General features: G+C 31.3%; 3 protein-coding genes across 12 annotated transcripts; all 3 read left to right on the forward strand.

The window, feature by feature from the left end:
* Positions 1 to 9,916: 9,916 nt before the first annotated feature.
* On the forward strand, positions 9,917 to 13,538 carry LOC108219824 (heptahelical transmembrane protein 4-like). Of its 4 annotated transcripts, XM_064094178.1 has the most exons (5): positions 9,925 to 10,076; positions 10,362 to 10,443; positions 10,998 to 11,273; positions 12,189 to 12,507; positions 12,676 to 13,538. In XM_064094178.1, exons 2-5 carry the CDS (start codon positions 10,421 to 10,423, stop codon positions 13,336 to 13,338), a joined length of 1,281 nt encoding a protein of 426 aa, XP_063950248.1. In that variant the 5' UTR covers positions 9,925 to 10,076; positions 10,362 to 10,420; the 3' UTR covers positions 13,339 to 13,538. The 4 variants fall into 4 exon arrangements, with proteins under 4 accessions (XP_017248844.1, XP_017248845.1, XP_017248846.1 ...); XM_017393355.2 differs by lacking the exon at positions 10,362 to 10,443 and having other exon boundaries at positions 9,917 to 10,076; XM_017393356.2 differs by lacking the exon at positions 10,362 to 10,443 and having other exon boundaries at positions 9,920 to 10,076; positions 11,002 to 11,273.
* Positions 13,539 to 13,854: 316 nt separating this feature from the next.
* Positions 13,855 to 15,160, forward strand: LOC108223146 (protein SOB FIVE-LIKE 5-like). Of its 6 annotated transcripts, none has more exons than XM_017397256.2 (4): positions 13,855 to 14,418; positions 14,508 to 14,559; positions 14,675 to 14,750; positions 14,835 to 15,160. In XM_017397256.2, exons 1-3 carry the CDS (start codon positions 14,089 to 14,091, stop codon positions 14,731 to 14,733), a joined length of 441 nt encoding a protein of 146 aa, XP_017252745.1. In that variant the 5' UTR covers positions 13,855 to 14,088; the 3' UTR covers positions 14,734 to 14,750; positions 14,835 to 15,160. The 6 variants fall into 6 exon arrangements, with proteins under 6 accessions (XP_017252745.1, XP_017252746.1, XP_017252741.1 ...); XM_017397257.2 differs by having other exon boundaries at positions 14,511 to 14,559; XM_017397253.2 differs by having other exon boundaries at positions 13,857 to 14,418; positions 14,508 to 14,582.
* An 815-nt stretch (positions 15,161 to 15,975) lies between these two features.
* Positions 15,976 to 23,961, forward strand: LOC108223145 (adenylate kinase 5, chloroplastic). 2 transcript variants are annotated; one of them, XM_017397251.2, is made up of 19 exons: positions 15,976 to 16,299; positions 16,433 to 16,537; positions 17,188 to 17,316; positions 17,394 to 17,528; positions 17,864 to 18,010; positions 18,824 to 18,898; positions 18,978 to 19,071; positions 20,374 to 20,417; positions 20,523 to 20,651; positions 21,097 to 21,132; positions 21,204 to 21,284; positions 21,365 to 21,503; positions 21,887 to 21,966; positions 22,065 to 22,130; positions 22,569 to 22,598; positions 22,681 to 22,790; positions 23,254 to 23,397; positions 23,510 to 23,539; positions 23,616 to 23,961. In XM_017397251.2, exons 1-19 carry the CDS (start codon positions 16,105 to 16,107, stop codon positions 23,641 to 23,643), a joined length of 1,797 nt encoding a protein of 598 aa, XP_017252740.1. In that variant the 5' UTR covers positions 15,976 to 16,104; the 3' UTR covers positions 23,644 to 23,961. The 2 variants fall into 2 exon arrangements, with proteins under 2 accessions (XP_017252740.1, XP_063949517.1); XM_064093447.1 differs by lacking the exon at positions 23,616 to 23,961 and having other exon boundaries at positions 15,996 to 16,299; positions 23,510 to 23,543.

Below are 23,961 nucleotides of genomic sequence, written 5' to 3' on the forward strand. Positions count from 1 at the left end.
TGTAGATTACACTCTTTAAAAGCCTCACTCGAGTATTATTATTTTCCAAGTAGGGTGGTTTTCATGTGACAGCCGTGAATTTAATTGAGATTTTAAAAAAAAAATTTGTTCAAGTGAAGGTATTTAATTCAGATTTCAAAATATGTATCTCATAACATTTTAAATCAACTTATATATATAATAAGACAACTAAGGCAAAAAATTGTCAAGAAAATGGTCGTGAAAAGTCAAATATATCCCTACTTATCTCATAATTACAAAAAACAATCAATTAATACATTTATTACATTTAAACTATTAAATACTACTCCCTCCGTCTCATTTTAGTTGTCACGTTTGTATTTTTGTTGGTCAAATTGACTAATTTTTGACCAAAGATTATAAGTCATTCTTACATTATTTTAAAAAACTGAAAATTATATCTTAAAAAGATTAAAAATTATTTCCGATGACATGTTTTTTTTATTTTTTCAATTGATAAAAAATTAATAAATTTCAATCAAACTTTGGTCAATTTGACCGGCACAAAACCAAATGTGACAACTAAAATGGGACGGAGGAAGTATTGAATAATTATATCGAATTTTCTATGGTGTGCCCAAGGGCACACAATAGTCACTAACATCCATGAGAATACTAACTTTTGATTGGTTGATAGATAATAAATGTAAATGGCCCTCCTGCATTCACATCAATTCCACCAATCAAAACAAACTATTTTCATGAAAGTTGGTGTTTATTATGTGCCCATGTGCCCATGAGCACACATTAGAAAGACCGTAATTATATTCCTTTGTTAGTTATACTTATGTTAATTGTATTTAGTACATTCATTAATAACTCATTCATAATAGCGTCATTATTTAATTAATTTTGAAAGATGGTTAAATACTCTTGATTAATTAATTTGCGCAAAAAATTCTTTTTGAATTAGAATTATGTCATTTTATTTAACTAATAAAGATACATTTTCACTAATAATAGAGCAATAGATGATCAATTGAAGTTGATGAATGTATCATCCAATCGACGAGTGACAAAGTGCAAGTATATATTAAGGAGTTTAAAATTAGTGCCGGCTATGCATGCACTCTAGATAAAGTTCAATTAATGGTCATCTGTCATATGATTATATCAAATCAATTTGATCTAAAATCAATTTTAGCTATCGAATTTTGATTAAACAATCTCCTGGACAAATTAATATTAGCATAAACGTCTGGTATATAAATTATGTTGGGTTAGTTCAAGTTGAATAAATATTTTATTGACATTATTAGTTTATTTTTAAAATAAATTTATATTTATAAAATTATAAATCAAATATATTATACAAAAATTAAATTAAAATCAAAATACATAATTTAAAAATAAATATTTATTTAAACTACGGGCCCGTGCCTCGCACGGATTTTTATACTAGTTATATTATAAAATCTAAGTCTTATTGAATGAGGATTTTAATTTATATTTTAAAATCAAATGTTGTTTAATTTAAATTATTTGAAATCTATTAAAATATAACAATATTCAAAATGAATATTTTTGGATTTCGTAAAATGAAATTTGTTGAATTGTTTAATATATTTGAAATTCGACCAAAATTTGAACCATTTGTTTCTTAAGGGGTTGACTATAATCATTAGTTAAAGTGGACTTGTAAAGTATTATTTAAAATTTGTTGAATCTGTAAGATATATTGTTTGATTATATTGGTTGGTTATAATTTAAAAATAATATATTATTAATATTTTAAATTGTTAAAATAAAATATATCAATTCAATATAATAATAAATGAGGGGTAATCATCGTACAGATTTCTTACGAGCATGTAGACATTCCACAAAAGAGATTGCTATTTTTGATATGACAATACTTTTTAACTAAGGCTTTCTATGGTTGGAGATACTTTAAAAACTTACATCAATTCTACCATATTTCGTGGGTGTTTGGGATCGACTTTTAAGTCGGGATTCTCGGTTTATAAGTTAGAAGCACTTATTCGTACCGTTTGTGTAAAAAGTTAAGAAGCACTTATAAAAAGCTAGGAATGCTAGCTTTTGTTTCAGGACTTCTACTTATTTCCCAAACACTTTAATCACTTATAAGTCTCATCTTGCTTCTAACTTCTACTCCACTTATTTATTTTAAGCAAGAAGCACTTATTTTAAGCCCATCCAAACGGCCCCTTCATCTTAAATCCTCATAAAATCAAAATTAAATAAAATTTATAAATTATATAAATCTAAGTTGATTACATTTTCGAATTATTGACGTTTTGACTCTCTTATAAATAATATTTTATTTTTAGAGAAAAATATATAAAACCGCTTTTTTTAAATAGACGGTCAAATCTAATAGCACTTAATTTTTACAGTAACAAAAGTTTAATAATACTCTCTTCTCAGAGCACGACTATAACACGATACTCAAATTTTAAATAAAAAGCACTCTATCAATCTCGGCGGTTTTTACTTTATTTTTCTGACACGTATTTTGAGATTTTTGTAATATAATTTCTCTATTTTTTTCAAATTTTATTCCTTAATAAATGTTTAAACGTGAATTGTTTTAAAAAAAATCAAAAAAACATTACAAAACTATATTTTATCGATTTTTTTATTATGTGTTTATGAACACATGCTAAGTATTAAAATTTATAAGTTTGACTCATTTTGAATTGACTCTTATTTTTAATAATGATGGACCCCTTACATATACAACGATCACACCACTCAAAATAAATAAATACTTAGCATGTGCCAGACACAAACTAGCCAAACCCTTTTTTTTAATAAAAATAAATATTAAATTTTGGATCTTTATTATTACAAGGAAAATGCTAGAAATCCCAAAAAGTGTTCCCAATTAACACCCCCTTCAAATGGTATTATATGACTGGTTCCTCCCACACCAATAATAATGAGACTCACTGTATGCACATCAATCACCTAATTAGAAATAAATACATGTCTGCCATGTCATTTGGTAAAATATTTTGGAAACAAATTTTAGGATAGGTAGCATTACGCCATTACCTTTGTTACAATGCGGTGTAGACATATCTTTTATTTTTTAAGCGTGCATGAACCGTTAATGTGAGTTAAAAATAGTTGTTATTAAAACAATGTAAGCAAAGTATCACAATGATATTCCATACACAGTGAAATATGACCTTGATATTCAACTAAACATGACGTATTTTTTGGTTCAGTTTTGATAGTGGAGTATCTTGTGGGTAGTTAAAACTCATTCCTGAATATTCAAATTTTGATTAAATGCTGTTAAAAATTGACTATTTTAACCAATAATTTGTCCAAAATTTTAATTGAACGTATAAATTTGTTGTTCCACTCCCGGTAAAGTATCACATTGATATTCCACTATCCACAGAGTATCACGCTGATACGTAATTGGTTGTGACGTATTATCATAATAATCCTCTTATAATAAAATTTTTGTTGATATTTAAAAGTCTCATCAGCAAAATATATTACATCGATATTCCTGGGTCAGTAAAGCAATTATGCATCTGAATTATGTCCGTGTAAAACCTTTAACTTCGGGCCAAACATATATGATTATCTATATTTATTTGTGTGATAGTTTGCGATCTAAATTTAATAATCTCTTGCTTTTTGTAATTCAGTCATGTTAAAAATTATTGTTTAACGTTATCTATTTGTATTTTCATGATTATGTTTATCTTATTTTTAAACCCTATTTTTCATATTTAAGTTGTATATTTCTAGAAAAATATGAAATGTGAATTTTCTTTTTCAAGTTCATCCAAATATATAATAGATAAATATTTTTTTTATTTTTTCCCCTCATTTTCCATATTTTTTATGGTACTTCTTCATGAATTATTGTTTACTTGGGATGTGTCCGGGTAAACTTGAAAAAAAAACAAACAAATTTTCATATTTTTTTACTATCAATAAATAACTTATTTATGAAAAAAAGATAAACAAACAAGATCTTAAAATTATAAATACATAACATTAATAATAATTTTTAACGAAAAAATGGATTATGATTATAAATATAAGAAATTTTGAAGATCATATCGTAAACTGTGACATGCAAAAGTCTAGATATTGGACAAAATAAACGGTTATAAATTGTAACAATCAATCAATCAATCAATATATCTATATATATATAAAGGAGGATGCGGGCGTCTCTAGAATTGCTCGATTCAGTCTTCTGATTTTTCTTAAATATATATAAAGGAGGATGCGGGCGTCTCTAGAATTGCTCGATTCAGTCTTCTGATTTTTCTTAAATTTCGAATAGAAAATATAGTTATAATTCAAAAAATCATGTTTAAGAATTCTAAAGGTGATACAATTCTTTTCTTATTGAATACTAAAGATGATACAATTCTTTTCTTTTTTATTTAATATTTTTATTGAAATCTAAAGATGACACAATTCTTTTTTTATTTAATAATCCTAAAAGAAATAGGACTATTCTTTTCTTTTTTATTTGATATTTCTTATTGAATTCTAAAGATGACACAATTCTTTTCTTATTTAGTAATCCTAAAAGAAATAGGATTATGTTTAAAAAATCAAGTTCAAAGATTCCAAAAGTTAATACAATTCTTTTCCTTTTGGATTCTAAAAATAATACAATTCTTTTCTTATTTAGTTATTTTAAAAAGAGTAGGATTATATTTATTTAAACTAAAAATCACAGATAAAATACAATTTATATTTAAGATTTGTAAGGTAATACGTACAATTTTTATTATTAATTTAGTCTTATAATTTTTTTTAAAATTTCGTATAGAAAATAAAGGATTGCAAAGATAATAATCATTAAAAAACACTAATAGCAAAAAATTAGAACCATAAAAGAGTAATAATTTTTAAGTAATAAATAGGAATCATAAAATAAAAATAATTAACAAAAAAATAGGATATATAAAATAGGAAATATATATATTGATTTTATAATAATGTTAATGATTCTTGATTAGTATTGCGTTTGACGGGCACGGGAGGCGGCCCAAACCAATTTTTATTTAAATAATAATAAATTTTCTATTAGTATTATGTTTGACGGGTTAGTGGCTAATATAATTTTTTATCTATGTTATAATATTTGTTTTTTAAAATGGTACCACAGTTCAAAATAATTTTTATCCAATTATAGTTATAATTTAAAAAATCAACTTGAATGATTCCAAAAGTTAATACAATTTTTTTTTTCGAATTCTAGAGGTAATACAATTTTTTTATTATTTAGGAATGCCAAAAGTAATATGATTATATATATTTAAACTAATAATCATAGATAAAATACAATTTATATTTAAGATTTGTAAGGTAATACGTACAATTTTTATTTCCGATTTAGTCTTATAATTTTCTTAAATTTCGAATAGAAAATAAAGGATTGTAAAGATAATAATCACTAAAAAACTAATACCAAAAATATTAGAACCATAAAAGAATAATAATTTTAAACTAATAAAAGGAGTCAAAAAATAAAAATAATTAACATATAAAATAATACATATAAAATAGGAATCATATATTGATTTTAAGATAATGTTAATTAGTATTGTGTTTGACGGGCACGGGAGGCGGCCCAAACTAACTTTTATCTAAATAATAATAAATTTTCTATTAGTATTATGTTTGACGAGAAAGTGGCTAAAATAATTTTTTATCTATGTTATAATATATATTTTTGTTAAAACGGGACCACAATTCAAAATAGTTTTTGTCCAATTATAATCTTTAATTTTATCATAATTAGAATAATTTTTATTAGTATGTGTTTGACAGTAAGGCGACTCAAACTAATATCTAAATTATAATGTTTTGTTATTGGTATTGTGTTTGATAAGAGAGCGGCTCAAACTAATTTTGATCTAAATTATAGTATTTAATTTTATCATAAAAACAATAATTATGGATTAATATTGTCTTTGACGGGAAGGAGGTTCAAACTAATTTTATTATTAGTATTGTGTTTGAAAGTATGGCCACTTAAAAAAAATTTTATACCAATTATAATATTTTTTATTTGTGATATGTTTAACGGAAAGATGACTCAAAATAAAATCTATGGTATTATAATACTGATTCATATCAAAATTTATCACGCCGCCGCGATACACAACCGTGTACCGCTTTGTTTTAATTTGTTAATGTTTGCTTCAGAAAATGGTTGATGGAGGAATTGTTAATAGTCGGATGTGTGTGAACTTTGCACGAAATGGTCAAGATAATTTGGCTAGCGGGTTTTTTCAGAACTCGCACAGATGTGCACAATATCAGGAATGATATATACCGCAAGACCTCTGTTTGTTTTAATGTTTACGTATTGTCCCTGTTTAGCGGTTCGATCCCAATCCGGTGCTTCCAGTTACCGACACATGCTACAAAAACTAAATTAAGATATTGATCTTATTTTGCAGACTAACTGGTAAGGGGAAGAGGAAGGGTTGAAGATAAAATAAACAGATAAATAATAAAAAGGGATATAAAAGGATAAGATTGTAATTTCAAAAGGGATGAAAAGGGATAAGATTGTGATTTCACGCGATTTAATTGGCTCACCAAAACTCATGTTGCAGCATTATATATATATATATATATATATATATATATATATATATATATATATATATATATATATAATAGATGATAAAATATCATTATGTTTGTCATAATATGCAATTGAAACTAATAGGAGAATACTAATAAATATATAAATAACAAAGAAAGATAGTGAAAAATCATGAGAACCAAAAGATCATTTGGTAGCAAAAAACAAAAAGAAGATCAACTGATACTCACAGGATTTGCAACGATCGGATTGTAGTCAAAGAATAAGGAATAGTTCCTGTCAAAGTGTTGTTATTCAGCATCCTATCCATGCAAAGACAAGAAACAGATTAGACACTGTTATGCCTCGTATAATTGTAACAATTATCTAATTTATACTTCCTCCTACCAAACAGCTAACAAAAATATAAATAAGAGGAAACTGAGATTTGTGGAGAGATTTTATTGCATAGAGGAAACGCAGTTTCTGAAGCTTCTTCAAAGTGTCAGGAATCAGACCAATCAATTTGTTTAGGTAAAGATCCAAGCTGACCAAGCTTGTTAAGTTCCCCAGCTCAATTCTTCTTCTGTCCAGCAGCATCATTCGAATAGAATGGTTGGATTCAATCTTACAATTTTCTTAAATTTTGAATAGAAAATAAAATTATAATCTAAAATCACGTTCAAGTACTTTTATAGATAAAAGTATTGCAAAGATAGTACAATTCTCTTACTTATTTAGGAATCATAAACAAATAGAATTCTTCAAAATAATGTTTATCCAATTATAATCATTAATTTTATTATAATTAGAATAATTTTTATATTTATTTAAACTAACAATCATAGATAAAATACAGTTTATATTTAAGATGTGTAAGGTAATACGTATAATTTTTATTTTCGATTTAGTCTTATAATTTTCTTAAATTTCGAGTAGAAAATAAAGGATTGTAAAGATAATAATCACTAAAAAAATACTAATAGCAAAAAAATTAGAACCATAAAATAATAATAATTTTTAACTAATAAATAGGAATCATAAAATGAAAATAATTAATAAAATAAAACAGAATATATAAAATAGGAATCATTTATTGATTTTATGATAAAATAAATTTTCTTGATTAGTATTGTGTTTCACGGGCACGGGAGGCGGCCCAAACTAATTTTTATCTAGATAACAATAAATTTTCTATCAGTATTATGTTTCACAGGAAAGTGGCTAAAATAATTTTTTTTCTATGTTATAATATATTGTTTGTTAAAACGGGACCACGGTTCAAAATAATTTTTATCCAATCATAATCTATAATTTTATCATAATTAGAATAATTTTTATATTTATTTAAACTAACAATCATAGATAAAATACAATTTATATTTAAGATGTGTAAGGTAATACGTATAATTTTTATTTTCGATTTAGTCATATAATTTTCTTAAATTTCGAATAGAAAATAAAGGATTATAAAGATAATAATCACTAAAAAAACTAATAACAAAAAAATTAGAACCATAAAAGAATAATAATTTTTAACTAATAAATAGGAATCATAAAATATAGATAATTAATAAAATAAAATAGGATATATTGATTTTATGATAATGTAAATTTTCTTGATTAGTATTGTGTTCAACGGGCACGGGAGGCGGCCCAAACTAATTTTTATCTAAATAATAATAAATTTTCTATTAGTATTATGTTGGACGTGAAAGTGGCTAAAATAATTTTTTATCTATGTTATAATATATTGTTTGTTAAAACGGGAATTTTTATCCAATTATAATCTTTAATTTTATCATAATTAGAATAATTTTTATTAGTATTGTATTTGACAAGAGAGCGGCTCAAACTGATTTTGATCTAAATTATATTGTAATATTTAATTTTATCATAAAAATAAAAATTATGGATTAATATTGTCTTTGACGGGAGGGCGGTTCGAACTAATTTTATTATTAGTATTGTGTTTGATATAAAGGAGGATGCGAGCGTCTCTAGGATTGTTCGATTCAGTCTTCTAAATTTTCTTGAATTTCGGAGATAAAATGTAATTATAATTCAAAAAATCAGGTCCAAGAATTCTAAAAGTAATACAATTCTTTTCTTATTTAATTCTAAAGATGATACAGTTCTTTTCTTATTTGGTATTTCTTATTAAATTCTAAAGATGATACAATAGTATTTCTTATTGAATTCTAAAGATGATACAATTTTTTTCTTATTTATTCAAACTAATAATAATAGATAAAATACAATTTATATTTAAGATATGTAAAGTAATATATACAATTCTTATTTTCGATAAGATATATTGAAGATATGTTTAACGGGAACACGACTGAAAATAACGTTTATGGAATTATAATATTATTTCGTATCAAAATTTATAAAAAAGATTATTTATTAGTATTGTGTTTAAGGGGAGGGCGGCCCAAATTAATTTTTACCTAAATAATAATATTTTTTTATTAGTATTATGTTTGACGGGAAAGTAGCTAAAACAATTTTTTTGTCTAAATTTAAAAAAAATTCATAACGCCGCTGCGAAGCGCGGCTTTTTTCGCTATTTTTTTTTAAAACCTCGAAAGATCGTACATAGGGGTGTCAATGGAGCGGATATCCGGTCCGACCCGGTCCGATCCAAGAGCTAACGGAGCGGATATGGATCACCTAAAATAATATCCGATCCGAAAAAAATCCGATCCGGAAAATATCCGATCCGATATGTATAGGATATGGATTTAATACGATCCTATCCGAAAAAAATCCGATCCGACTTATATATATATATATATATATATATATATATATATATATATATATATATATATCTGTGTATATATATACTCTATTAAGATATTACATATGTAAATAAATAAATAAAATTAAATAGCATTTGAACTTAGATAATTGAACTGCATTAGTACAACCTATTTCAATTTTAAGTTTCTCATATTTTATTAGAAAATTTGTAATATATATAAATTAACGTAGTGTTTCTCAATCCTAAACTCCCGGAATTTATTAAAGACTTGTAATATTTGAACAAGTGTATTTTTGTATTTTAAAACACTACATTTTGAATTTATAAATTTTTATTATAAGTGATTCCAACAAATTTTTATAAGTGAAGAAATTTTTTTTTTGTTTAAATATAAACGGAGCGGAGCTCCGATCCGAAAATCCGTGATCCTACGGATTAGGATATGGATCGCACTCTAAAAAATCCGGTTGAAATCCGATCCGAATCCGATAAAATTAAACGGATCAGGATATGGATCATGTCTGATCCGATCTATTGACGCCCCTAATCGTACATGTACCGACCTAAGTACGTGGATATTTTGTTAAAATGAGAGCGACTATCTCTATATCTCTTTCCCCTTCTATCTCTTTCCCCTTCTATCTCTATTCTTCTCCTTCTCAACATCATTTTCTCCCCATAAATAAATTTATATAATTTCATCTCTACAATCAGCAAAGCCCCGAATGCAATTACCAGGTAAATTCTTTACTGCAATTTATCTTATAATTTACCCTTCTTTTATTTGAATGTTTCATAGTTCTCTGCCTAATTCTTGATCATGCCCATTTACCCATTTTTCTGAATTTCTTGATTCTTGCAATAATTTAGCTGAAAATGGTCATCATTGGATAAGCCCATCTGTTAAATGTTGATTTTTTTACTTGTTTTCTTGATAATTTTTTGTGTTAAATTAAATGTGAAATGATGGTAGCTGTGATTGAAGTTGCAAATATTGAATTATGAATTGTTGCTGATAATCAGGTATCAAGTTAGAATCTTATTTTGAAGATAAGATAGGGGCGTTGATTTGACAGACATGTATGTTTATTGTTGAGAATTTGAGGTAAATGATAAGAATTGCATCAATTTTTTAGTCTAGATACAAGGCTAGAGCTTGAAGATAATGCTTCTTTTTACAAATTTGTAAATGTCTGGTGCTTCTGTTGATGAAGAAATATACATGATTACGTAGTTACTTGTTTTAGTGTAGAATGTAGGATGCGTTTGTGATTTGTTATTTTTTTTAATGGAGTTTACTGAAGGCCATTCTTTTTGGTCCTTCAGAATCACGCACCAACTTGTTGATCCTAGTTCAGTTCCATCCCTGTTGGTCTATCTTAGAAGTAACTTACAAACTTTATTTGCTGTTCCGAAATCAAGTATTGGTTTCTATTTGAGTAGCGTAAAAGAAAACTTTTTTGTTACATGACTTTGCTTTTTGATTATCTAGAATGAAGAAACTATAGTAATTCCTTGGCTTAATAGGTATAGGTGATTGTTGATCTTACGGAAACTCTTTTTGATTTCTGTCTGCAGAATTCATTAATTTTGTGAATTTTGTGTAATGATGTTTATATAATTACTGCAAGCTTTTATTTGTATGATTTTCATGATTAGAAAGATGGTTGATGATCAGAAGGAGAAATGCATTGTGTTATCTGAAACATCTGAAAGTCAAATGGATTGCGAAAGTGGGAGCAGACTTTTCTCAAAAGAAGGGAAGAGTAAGAAATTTTGGAGAGGAGTTAAGTATCAGCTTGTTGAATATCACACATTGCCTGCATATTTAAAGGATAATGAGTATATCTTGCGTTATTATCGATCAGAATGGCCGCTTAAGCAGGTGTTCCTGAGTATCTTCTATATTCATAATGAAACTCTTAACATTTGGACGTAAGGAATCTCTTACCTTAACTTTTATTTAGCATGGCTACCCATTTGCAAGTCTTTACCCTGTTGCATTTTTTTTCCATATTTTAACTTTGTTTGCAATTAGGGATTTTTATTATTGGACTTGACAGTATGTTCCTGGATTGTGCCCTCTCTGTTAAAACTATGATGTAAAGAATCATAAGCATAGACATAATTTTGCAAATTTATGGTATTACGCTAGTAGAAAGTGTTAAGACCCAGCTTTTTGATAGTCTTACTTGTACATTAATATGTTTTATCTGTCAAAAATTGAAGTTTGAGAAGTATTGTATTACTTGCTACAGTCCTTATAGTTAGGATTTAAAAACATTTTAGAAAAATATTAATGTATTTCTTTCATTTTTCATTATTCAATGTTTACGTCAGCTATTGTATTAAGACATTACTTCATCCCTTCTCTGTTTCTACTTCTACCTCAATTAAGATCAAATTGGAGGCAGGTGTAATGGGTATCTGGTATCTAAGTAGCTTTTGAATTTTTCTACTTAACTAAAAAAACATTAAAAAGTGCTAGTACCACACAGATGCCCTTCAAAATTCGCAGTGTGTAAAGTATGATCTATAATTTTCCATGTATGCACACACCTTTATCTCATTTTAAAATATAACCGACAGGAATGGCTTATATCTACGCTCTACATATCTGATTCTCAGTTTGACATGTCGAGATTTAGATGTCATACATATCTGATCTTTAGTTTGACATTTTGAGATTTAGATATCCTTGAAGTAAGGACTAGAATAAAGGGCTATTACAATACACCTGATGTCAGTATGTGTCAATATGTCTGAACAAGTGATCTGTACTATTAGTTGGTGAGTCGTATTAGCGGCTTAATAAATGTAACTGTTCTCAAGCTTTTGATATCTTTTCAGGCATTTGATCGGATTTCTCCTGTTTCTATCATTAACTATATACACAGCAATGAAGATCCCCAAGGTAATGGATCTCCAGGTGGTACAACAGTTGTCTAACATGCTCAGGAGTACTGATCTCAGCAAGATTAATGGGGAACTCTTGAACCTACCTTCCTTGCCCAATATGGCTGACTTTCATAGATTCAAAAATGACCTGAAGACATCTTTGCCTTCAGTTGATTTTCTTCCTTCACTCTCTGGTTGGAATGGATTAGAGCTTATCGCGAATTGTCTGCCAAAACAGTCAACTGAGTACCCTGCCAAGGATTGTATTCTGGTAATGGTTCGCTTCGTGGCTTTTAGTAATTACCTAAACTTTATGAGTGTTAAGAATTTACGAGCTAAGTAAATATGGATACGAAGCTTCTGTAGTTCTGTAGTTATTGCTGCAAACACTTAATATGTAATCAACATCATGACTTCTTGCTCCTTTTTGATAATGCAGAAAAGCGTAGAAGGCAATATGGGCAACAGTGCACATTCATTGCCGAATGAGCCGGTCACGAGGTGGCCATTTTTTACCTTCTTGGGAGGGGCCATGTTCTGCTTGCTAGCCAGCAGTACGTGCCACCTCCTCTCATGTTACTCAGAGCGCCTTTCATACATAATGCTCAGGCTCGATTATTCTGGCATTGCAGCTCTCATTGCGACTTCCTTTTACCCTCCTGTTTATTATTCCTTTATGTGCCATCCTTTCTTATGCGACCTCTACTTGACCTTCATTACATTATTGGGTTTAGCCAGCATTGCTTTCTCTCTTCTCCCAGTATTCCAGAAGCCTCATTTTCGAACTCTTCGTGCTTCTCTCTTCTTTGGAATGGGTGTATCAGGTGCCGTGCCCATTATGCATAAATTGATATTATACTGGGACAAGCCAGTGGCTCTTGAGACCACCGGATATGAGGTACTGATGGGAGCATTCTACGGAATTGGAGCACTAATCTATGCCAAGAGAATACCCGAGTGTTGGAAGCCTGGAAAGTATGACATAGCTGGACACAGTCATCAGCTTTTTCATGTGTTGGTCGTTGCAGGAGCTTACACACACTACCATGCCGGTTTGATCTACCTCAGGTGGCGGGACTTGGAAGGCTGTTCTAAAAATTAGTGAAGCTGACATCAGATAGTGATCTTGAATGTTACAGCTTACAGGCTGCAAAGTTGTATCTGTATTCGGCAAAGCATGTATAACTGTATATACTCTTGACAATGACCAGGCAAAGAGATTTATGGGTCAATTCGAACTTTACTATGTTGTATGTTAACCTGTACTATTTCTGTTAATGCTCAATTATTCGGATGGACCAACTATTTTAGCAACACTTTTACATCGAATTATTGTGAGATGTAACGCTAGCCTAGCGCGAAAACTATTATCCTTTCTTTCGTTGGTTTGACAAGCTACTTCGAGGTCTAATTCAATGTACTACTACTATCACTACTTGTTTTGGATCAACAGTGAAGATTCGATTGCAGAAGGATACATTAACGGGACACTAAATTTTGAACGGCATTGGTCTACCCTATAACAGTAGGACCGTTACGCCGTGCCATATTAAGGTGTGAAAGTTGGCTCTGAGCTGGCTCTTGCATATATATTGATGGTTTATATAGGCTGAGCCAACTGGCAATTTTCTTAATTTCATTTACAATATAGTTGAAATATTTAAAAGACTGATAGGTATACAAAAGACAAACTAACTTGAGTTCTCATCACTTTAGTGTGATTCTTGTAATGATTTTCTTGTGTTCCTCTAATCATATATATACACACTCACAACATGCACACTGACACACACTTGGCTTGTTAATTTTAGTTTTAAAATTGTCATGCTTCTGAGTTTGTGAGGATTTAAACATGAACATGTCAGCTTCTGAATGCAGTAGCGGATGTGAGTCCGGATGGACTGCTTATCTCGAGCAATCGTCCAGGCCTGCATATGATGAAACCCGAAAAAGTGGAAAAAGTAAAAAGGCTGGTTTGCAAGAAGATAAGGATTTGTCGATGGTTTCTGATGCATCTTCAGGGCCTAGGCTTGATCATAATAATGATGTTGAGGAAGGCGATGATTCTTTTAGGTACAATTCGTATTATGTTTCTGCTTCAGAACAAGGAAAGACGAGGAAGCCTGTGAAGAATTCTCATCTTGATGATACTGCTAGCTCACCTGTTTCTAGCTCTCCTAAGGCAAGTTCCATTAAACATGATAAACGCCCTTCATATTTAGCTGTAATAATGCTTTTATTTATGCGTCGATGTCTATGCATATATTCTAGAAGAACTTGGCCCTTTCCAGCAACCAATCTTCCCCAGAGAAGCAAAAACAAGGTTTTTCTGCAACACGTTACTCGGTGACAAAAAAAAAAAACCCTTCTCACTGTAATTGAGTCGTATTCATCATTTAACCGGCATTCTGGCTTATTATAATTTGTTTTGCTGTCAGAGAAAATCTTTAGTGAAACGGCATTCTGGATTCTTGAAATCCTCTGTTTCAGAGAATGAAGTCTCACAAGCATCAGGTTATATTTTTCACGAAACTAAATTTATTGAATCTCAAACACGAGGGAAATCAGGAGCGATAGCTGATATTTTGGTCCTTGCAGGTGATTTGCACGGAACAAAGTACAAATCAAAATGATGTTATTGTCTTCTGTCTCTTTTGCTGCAACTGCTCAATCCCAGGGGAAGAAGAGATAGAAGTGCATTATGTTTCAAGGCTCCGTTTCGATTTTACTATGTTATTTCTCCGTGGTTCCTGTCAATACAGTGGGGAACATCTTCGAGCACACAGAAATTCGTTAAAAGATAAAAGAGAGATGAGATTCTGTTATGATTTACAGTATTTTGTTTGTATGCCAAGATTATAAGCAAAACAGAGCTAAGCCAAATTACAAGCTCATTAGCAATAATAATGGTTTAATTTGGTCTCTTTCATAACCTTAAACTGCACTGGATTGGATTCTAGCTTTCCGGCCTGACCATAACATTATAACAAAATTCGAAATAGTTATTATGTGATAATTACTGATTGGTATAGCGACAAATTATTTGATTAATCATTATAACATTTTTTTTAGTAATATATTATATTGTATAATAAAATAAATTAATACTTTTATTAACTACTACTCCCTCTGTCCCCCTCATTTTTTTACGTTACTTTTTGGCACGCTTTTCAACACTCATTTAAGTATAGTTTCATAATATATTTTTAAAATTTTTTTGCTCTGAATAAAAAATTGATATATAAACTTTTATTTAAAAAAAGAAAATTTTGAAAAAATATTACGAAACTATACTTTATGGGAGTCTCAAAATGCGTGCAAACAGTGAACGTAAATGAGAGGGACGGAGGGAATATTATATTATTTTAACATATCTGATATTTAGCTCGATTAATTATATCCCGATTATCCCGATCATTCAAATAACCTAATTGGTGCCTTTATAAAAAGCGGGAATCGGACTTAATCGGTGAAGTCACGGAACATGGATTAATCGGTGATTAACTGAATTGATCGGGGATTATTCAGATTAATCAGTGATTAATCGGAGATTCAGTTCAGTGAGCTACGGAACATGGATTAATTGGTGACTAATCGTGATTAATCACCGACTTTTAGAACAAAGTTTTCAATTATAAATTCTTTAAAATACACAAGTAATTCGGAACTAATTAAAAAAAAAAGAAAAAAAACCCTATCCGGGTAAAAACTCAAAAGTGTTGAAGAACTCAGGTGGGGTTTCAAGAATGTCCCCATGTCTTGCCATCCAGCTGTACTATGTGGTTCCATTTATCTCTCCACTTCTTGTAATAAAACGGTCACCACTTGTGTCTATATCTAACTATCCACCTTTTCAGGCCATCTAACCATGGCCTTTTCCACCACTCAGTGCCACCACAAAGCCCCTCCGCCCCCTCGCCCTCTCCCCTCTCTCTCTCTAAACCCTCCATCTCTCTCATCTCTCTCGTTTTCCTCTCACCCTTCTCACCACAAACTCTCACTCTCCAACAACTATTCTTTTGGCTATGGAAAACCCCACTTCAAGATCAGGCCCAAAGCCAAGGTTCTTGGCTTCTGTTACTTGTTTTTTGCATGCACTTAAAGTGTTCGATATTATTATTGTTGTTATTTTGCATGTTTTGATATGGGATCATGGTTTTTTTTTTTGGGTAACTTTTTTATGTGTGGATGTGTAGCAAGGATTGGAGGTTATGTGTGTGCAAAGTGTGCCATTGAAAGTTATGATCTCTGGGGCTCCTGCTTCAGGCAAAGGGACTCAGTGTGAACTCATTGTCAAGAAGGTGAGTCAATTATCTCGTGTGTTTTTTTTTGAAGTGTCTTGAAGTTCTTGCTAGGAACTGATAGAATGATTGTGACTACTTGTGGTTTCTATGACTGTTGCGTAACAGGCCTTGCCTATTTGACAGAACCAATTTTAATGCTTCCCCATTTGAACATGGTGGATGAGTATGAGACTAATTATTTTGAAAATTTGATGATCAATGATTTTGACCTTTCATTTTTTTGGTGTTTCTCTACGGTGCTTCTAAGCACTGCTCAAAGACAGTAGATTAATTTAAAGAAAGTACAAGACTCGGGATGATACTTGTTTGATGATAGAAGATATATTAGATACTTGATTATAAAAAGTAAAGGTTAAGATCAATTGGTAAGGCAATTATGTGCAATGTAGTCCTTGTATACACACAGTAACATACGGAGCACACCTCTTGAGGAATCCAAAATTGGGCCAGGAAGACCTGATATTTGATCGCACACCATATGAGGGTAGTGGGTTCTGCGGATAAAACAAAAAAAAGGGTTCTGTTTTAGTTTGTTATATTTTTGTTTGTTGATTCAATTTCTTGTAGCCTGTCACATATGTATAAAACTAAAAGAGTATAAAAAAAAAATCTGTCATTAACCTTTATTCTATCCGTATAATTTTCAGTTTGGATTGGTACATATATCGACAGGAGATCTTCTCCGTTTTGAAGTGTCAGCTGGTACTGAAATTGGAAGAAAAGCAAAAGAATACATGAATGCTGGCCGTTTAGTTCCAGATGATATAGTGACAGCTGTATGAAGTATTCCAATGTTTGTTAGATTGTGCATTTAGCTTCGGCAACACTAAAATTATGCATGCTTTTCCTGTAGATGGTTACTGGAAGATTATCTCAGAAAGATGCACAAGAAAAGGGCTGGTTGCTAGACGGATACCCAAGAAGTTTTGCCCAAGCACAAAGTCTCGAAAAATTGCAGATTAGACCAGACATATACATTGCATTAGATGTATGTCTGTACTTTTCAACACCTATAATATGGTATCTAATTTTATTTTTAATTATTTGACTTGAGTACTAATACTATAGTTTGTCTGTTACTCTTGAGAAAATTATGCAACCTTTGTATAGTTTGACACACATCTGTGTCAACTTGACAATGCCAACATTCTTGAAATAGTCAGTCTGTTAAATATTTCTACCTTCTTTGCTTGTAAAATTTAGTGTTCTAATGCTATTCCAGCAGATTAAAGAAACAATTTTGTGTTGGTGCTTCTTTGTTGTTCATCTCTATTGAATTACATGCGATTTTTTTGCTCAGATGATAAGCCTTCTCAAATACAGGTACCCGATGATATTCTAATAGACAGATGTGTTGGTAGAAGATTGGATCCTTTAACAGGGAAGATATACCATATAACAAATTTTCCTCCAGAAAATGAGGAAGTTAAGTCAAGGCTTCTGACTCGTCCTGATGACACTGAGGAAAAGGTAGGTTTGCTTGATATTACAATGCGGTCATCTTCTTCAATATAATACTCTTTATTGGGGTTTTCCACAAAATATATGTCCAGTTTCCAATAACACTATAATCGTGTTCACTCCTTTCAGAGCAACACATTTTTATTAGCACGCATCCCTCGTGGTTGTTATAGATCATAGATGTTTTTGACTAAAAATATCTGCTACTTTAATTTTGTGTCAGTTTTTAAAGATGAATTAATTATGCTAATAACTACCAAAAAATACCATTGTGCGGCACTAGTCTTGTACATTATATCATACTTGTTATTCTTTTGACTGGAATGTAGACATCAGTACTATAGAAAACATCTGGATAAGCTGTTCCAAATAAGTAACGTATAAGTAGTATCTCTTACTGTTTGTTTATCACAGGACAGAAATTATATCATATAATTACTGAAAGTAAAGTAGAAAACATTGTTATTGCTGTGCCATCAGAACAATGATTATAGTGCCTCAGGAAGGCTCTAGAAGCACTGTGTAAAAGTAGATGAAATTGTCTTTGGAAGACATATAGTAATAACTAACCGTTATGGCCTGCCTTCAGTTACCTTTGTTTAATATGATATTCTATTTTCAGTTCTAATTAAGGTTGCTTTTTTATTGTATATTTGTACTATATATTGTATCACCACTGTGGAAAGAAGACATCTCATTTTCTGAAAATTAGAATAGAAACTAATGAAGCCAAGTCCATGTACAGTCTCAATTGCCCATCTAAGAGGACCTGCCACGGGGTCCTGTGATAATTAGTAACATGGTCTTTTATTCTTAGTACAGGCCAGATCACGTCTGCAAATTTACAAGCAAAATGTAGATGCCATCTTATCAACCTATATTAGCATATTGAAAAAGGTAATTCATACCCTGAGTCCCTGATTCATCTGGTTTCTTTACGGCGTGTTTACCTTACCAATTTGTTTATTTGTTATAGCTTGATGGCAACCGTTCCAAAGAGGTTGTTTTCGAAGAAATAGATTCTTTACTGACCCAGGTGCAGAAAGAGAAATCAGATCAGACAAAAATAGGTCAGTAAATTTAAGGATCTGAAGCACACCATGTATTTTGCAACTTTCAGTTTTAGAAGCTTCACTCTGTGAGGCATTTGTACGATGCTGAAAGTCAACTGATTTTTTCTTAGTTTTCTGATGATGTATGTGAGCCAGGCTTGTTCTTTTCAGTCATTTTTGTACTTAAACATTGACACTCTAAATCGTTACCAATTTCATCTCTCTGGTATTTTGAGCAGATGCATGCCAATTTCTGTTATAAAATACTTTACGTAGCATCACCATCAAGGTACATGTAAAATATGAGATATGACTACAGGGTGAAAAGTATATAGAGATATGAGAGCGTGGATCTGTAAATCAACCAATTACAAGTACCGACTATCACAACAGACAAGTTGTTTGTACTTCAAACACTTAAAGTGCTGATTGATCGGAAGGATTGAAATAGGATAGTAAGGGAATAAAGTGAGGGAAATGTAGATGAAGGTTATAGAAAACAAAAGAACAGAGTAAAGGAGATCGACTGTTAAGAGATGGGGAAATTTGTGGAGAACTCGGAGTTGAGGATTGGAGTGATAAAGCACATGTGAAAAGGAAGGAATGAATATAGCAGAATTTGCAATGCAAATGAGTTTGGGGTAAAAATAAATGTATTTTGATTATGAAGCCGGCTTATAAATGTTTTTTGTTTTTGTTCTTTCCAACCTAAAACAGCTTACAAAAGTATATTAATATAACTTGAAATGCACGGAAAACCCCAATGCTCATATTGGCTGTTCATTCTGAGTGCCCACACATCTATATCTGGACTGCAGCATTGGTTTTTTGGTGGGGTACTGCTTGAACAACTGGTGAAATTATTAAAAGTACGAGACACTGGAGAGAAACTTGAAGTATTAGAGTGATGATAGCTGTAAATTTAAATGTATCCTGCATAGAGTGAGTTTTTCAAACATAGTTTTATTTATCATGTGAAAACAAATTAAGCAGTTTAGGCAATATAGTGCACATTTTCAGTGTACTTGGTTGTGTATGAGGATATACTGAGGTGCAAACACAAACACACCCCCTTCATATATTAGAAATATTTTGCTACTCAGAATCATGTTAAGTTTTGGACCAAAATAATGCATGTTTTAGTTTAATTCTATAGTTCATATTAGGTATATCTGACATATCAGTGGCCATCTTGTAAGACTTTTTTGTCTTCTTACACAACCTCCGCTTCATGCACTTGGTACTAACTACCTATTCAATTGTATGAAACTTGTTTCGTTAAAACCTTATGATTTTTGGGTTTGGGTCCTGCAAAATCAGCTTTTCGAGGTGATACTTATTCGGAGAGAGCATCTCCACCCAAGGTATCTGATTGCAGGCTGTTATGTACAATACAAAATAACAGATAATACCTCAGTGGGAAAAAGCTGGATGTCAAATTCTGTAACATCCTGTTTCATGTTGTACAGAATAACTGGAGAGGAATTCCTACTAGATTGAATAATATACCTCATTCTAGAGAAATAAGAGAATATTTCTATGATGATGTGTTGCAAGCCACTCAAAGAGCTGTTACAGCTGGAAAGACTCGGTTGAAGGTCAGGTATCTGTGGAACTCCCTTTACATAAAACACTTTTGATGATACATGTACCAATTTAGGTTTTAAAGTTGTTTGGCTTTCATTCTTCAGTGAATTGTATTACTTTGAGTGGAACTTTAAACAAATAGAATTCTAATTCATGTATAGTGATCATTCTATAACTGATTGATTCTAAAAATATAGAGGAAGAGGATACAAAACTAAATGATATCCAGAGACAAACCCTTCTTGCTAAATATACACGAAAACAGAATTTTTTTCTACTGTGTGGAGTTTAACACGACCTTATGATGATAGAGAGCCGAGGGGGGGGGGGGGGGGGGGGGTTGAGGTATTTGCAGTGGTAAACACTAATTTAATTGAAATTGTGTGTGTGTGTGTGACATGACATGCTTTCGAGTGTTGCATGAATTTTATTTGACTTGTCTCTATAATTTAATAGGTGGAGATCAATATTCCGGAACTCAACCCTGAAATGGTGAGGGACTTGCTTATTCCCGGCCATCCTTGTTTAGTATTATAAATTAATCTTTATCTTATGACACACAGGATGTCTATCGGATAGGTACATTGATGGAGCTTGTTCGAGTTCTAGCTTTATCATTTGCTGATGATGGAAAACGAGTAAAGGTGTATAGTTTGTCTAAGCTATTGTTTGTGAAGCAATGTACATGTATAATCTATCAAGTTACTATTTTGTCTTTGTGTAGGTTTGTGTTCAAGGGTCTATGGGGGAGGGTGCACTCGCAGGGATGCCATTGCAGCTTGCAGGAACTCGTAAGATCTTGGAGTTCATGGACTGGGGTGAATATGGTGCCATGGGAACCTTTATCAGCATCGGTGCTATAGGTAACTGAGAAATCAAAGAGTATGAGTAATATTGCAATGCTGTAGGTCTCTACTTATTATCTTCAGTTTGTCAACTGCGGGCACCTGCAGATTTTGGTGATCAATATGCTTGCTGTGACTTATCCTTTATTCATCTTAGACACTGTTGAATATTGCATTAGTTTTTTGCATCTTTTTACTCATGTTCTATCTAGGTTTGTCTAAATCTGAATGCTCATGTAAGCCTATTTTTCTGTCATCCGTGAGCAATATAATAAATCTTGGTATTTAGGAGAAAATTTGAATCAATGACATTTTACCGCCTACTCTGTCTCACCTATATGCATAACATGCTTGGGTAAGTGTTGGTGCTCATATCTGATATTTATAAGATTAATCTGCAGGAGCAAAAGAAGTTGCTGAAGAAGATGACTTGTTCATATTAGTAGCTCCTCAAAATGCTGTTGGAAATTGTATAATTGGGGTCAGACATTGGAACAAGAAAATACTTTCATATTTCTAAATTAACATGTTCTAACTTTATGCCTTAATGTTCACAAGCATCAGGTTTAAATAATGCAGGATCTACAGGCCATGACTGATGCTGCAGGAAAACGACCTGTCATTCTTATAAATCCTAAGCTCAAGGTTGGACCCTGGTACTGTTTATCAGATTATACATTTTAATTGCACTTTAAGAGGCAACATGTATCAGAAAATTACATTTTTATGTCTCGACTCACCCTAACGAATTTATTATCTATTCCAAACTGAACTTCCACATGATTCCTAGAACATCCCCTGAAACTGAACAAAATAGAAGATATAAGAGTCAACCAAAAACCATGTACTTATAAATGGCTTGACAAATCTTCTCATATGTATGCCTTGAGATCAAAACCTTTTGTGGTACAAGGTGGATAAAGCACCATGAGTATGCTGACTTGTGTTTAGTAATGAGATAAGATGTTAAGAATAGCACGTTATGAAATTGGTAATCGTCATGTTGACCGATTTAAGTTATTTTCCTTGCATATATTGGTAAAAATGAAGAAACTGACTAACATTTTTTCTCATTTCGATTAGGATTTACCGGCTTCGAGTGGTATCATGCAAGTAAGGACATTTCAGTGCCACGTAAATGGATAAGTACCTGATATTTTTTTAGCAACTTGTAACGATTTTGTTTATATACTAGACAATGGGCCGTGATAAGAGACTGGAGTATGCTGCATTATTTGAAAATTGCTACCTCTTACGGCTTCTCTACTATGCTGGAACCCAGTATCCAATTGTGGGTGTTTTAAGGTGAGACTATTGGGACTCCTGCAAAATCATATTTCTCTGTAAGACTATTAACAACTTCATCGGAATAGTTCTCGCCTTTTCGTGTTGAATTGTCTAGTACTTCATTGTTTTTGTGATTACTTTCAACATTAACATTTTAGTGCTAGGACTAAGAGATCTAAATGATGTTTCAGTTGTCGTATTCTATGTCCAAACATGCCTTCTGATTATCATACAACAATGTATATTTGTTGGCAGATGTTTCTGATTTTAAACTTTATTTGTACAAAAGGTGAATAGCATGGAAGTCTAGTTATGTTATATCTATCGTTTATATGGTAGGTCAATAGTACAGGGAACTGAATTGAAAACTTTAACCTTTTTTATAAAACATATAAATTTTTAGTTTTATAATGCTCTTAAGTTTTACACCAGATGAGTAGTAGCTAATTCAAACTTGACACCCTTCACTTGCTGATTTCAGGATGTCATATCCTTCTCCTTATGAGTTATTCAGGAGGGTAAGTGAACCTGAGACGCCCCAAAAGGAGAAGTATGTCTTGATCTCATCATTTGCAGAGAGGCCTGACGGAGATGATATCAACTATGCACTTGAAGGAAAAACAAGGTAATTGTTAAACCTAACTGAAGGGTACAAAGTAAAACTGGAATTCTGGATGTTATACTTCATTTACCAATTTATTATGCTGATATACTAGTTTCCTTTTTGACACGTGCAGGGAACAAGCTAAAAAAGAGGCAGGAGTTTGGTAAAAATCCTTCATCTCTCACATGAACTGCCATTATCTGATTGGTATTGATCGATTTACATTTATTTTTACACAGGGGGTACTTAAGTAGCATGTTTCGGTGAAAACGGATATATTCAAACACGAGATAAAATCACTGCAGCCAGTATCAGAAGTCAGAACTCAATGCAAGGTGATTATAAGATTAAACATAAGACATTCTATACTTACCTGTTTTGACATGCTACACGTACACGAAGGAATCATGCAATTCGCCTCTTGCAAATCTCTCTGTATAGATTCATTTTTTCGAGCGAAAAGCTTAAAAGTTAGAAAGGATAGATCAGTAACAATGTAGCTCTGTTAAAATACTAATGCAGGGCAGTAGAACTTTGTAAATATACATTCACTTTTACTTGGTAAATAGTAATCTCCTTCCTTCA

The sequence above is a fragment of the Daucus carota genome, chromosome 5, assembly GCF_001625215.2.
Source record: "Daucus carota subsp. sativus chromosome 5, DH1 v3.0, whole genome shotgun sequence".
NCBI classification, from domain to species: domain Eukaryota; kingdom Viridiplantae; phylum Streptophyta; class Magnoliopsida; order Apiales; family Apiaceae; genus Daucus; species Daucus carota.

Excerpts from the sequence above, each read along its gene's own strand:
- LOC108219824 (XM_064094178.1), top strand. The coding sequence starts at position 10,421 with ATGTTTATTGTTGAGAATTTGAG. Across the intron at positions 10,444-10,997 it reads TTTATTGTTGAGAATTTGAG|AAAGATGGTTGATGATCAGA; the intron begins GTAAATGATAAG and ends TTTCATGATTAG. Across the intron at positions 11,274-12,188 it reads GAAACTCTTAACATTTGGAC|GCATTTGATCGGATTTCTCC; the intron begins GTAAGGAATCTC and ends ATATCTTTTCAG.
- LOC108223145 (XM_017397251.2), top strand. The coding sequence starts at position 16,105 with ATGGCCTTTTCCACCACTCAGTGCCACCACAAAGCCCCTCCGCCCCCT. Across the intron at positions 21,133-21,203 it reads CGGAACTCAACCCTGAAATG|GATGTCTATCGGATAGGTAC; the intron begins GTGAGGGACTTG and ends TATGACACACAG. Across the intron at positions 23,540-23,615 it reads AAAAAAGAGGCAGGAGTTTG|GGGGTACTTAAGTAGCATGT; the intron begins GTAAAAATCCTT and ends ATTTTTACACAG.
- LOC108223146 (XM_017397252.2), top strand. The coding sequence starts at position 14,089 with ATGAACATGTCAGCTTCTGAATGCAGTAGCGGATGTGAGTCCGGATGG. Across the intron at positions 14,560-14,674 it reads CCCAGAGAAGCAAAAACAAG|AGAAAATCTTTAGTGAAACG; the intron begins GTTTTTCTGCAA and ends TTTTGCTGTCAG. Across the intron at positions 14,751-14,834 it reads TGAAGTCTCACAAGCATCAG|GTGATTTGCACGGAACAAAG; the intron begins GTTATATTTTTC and ends TGGTCCTTGCAG.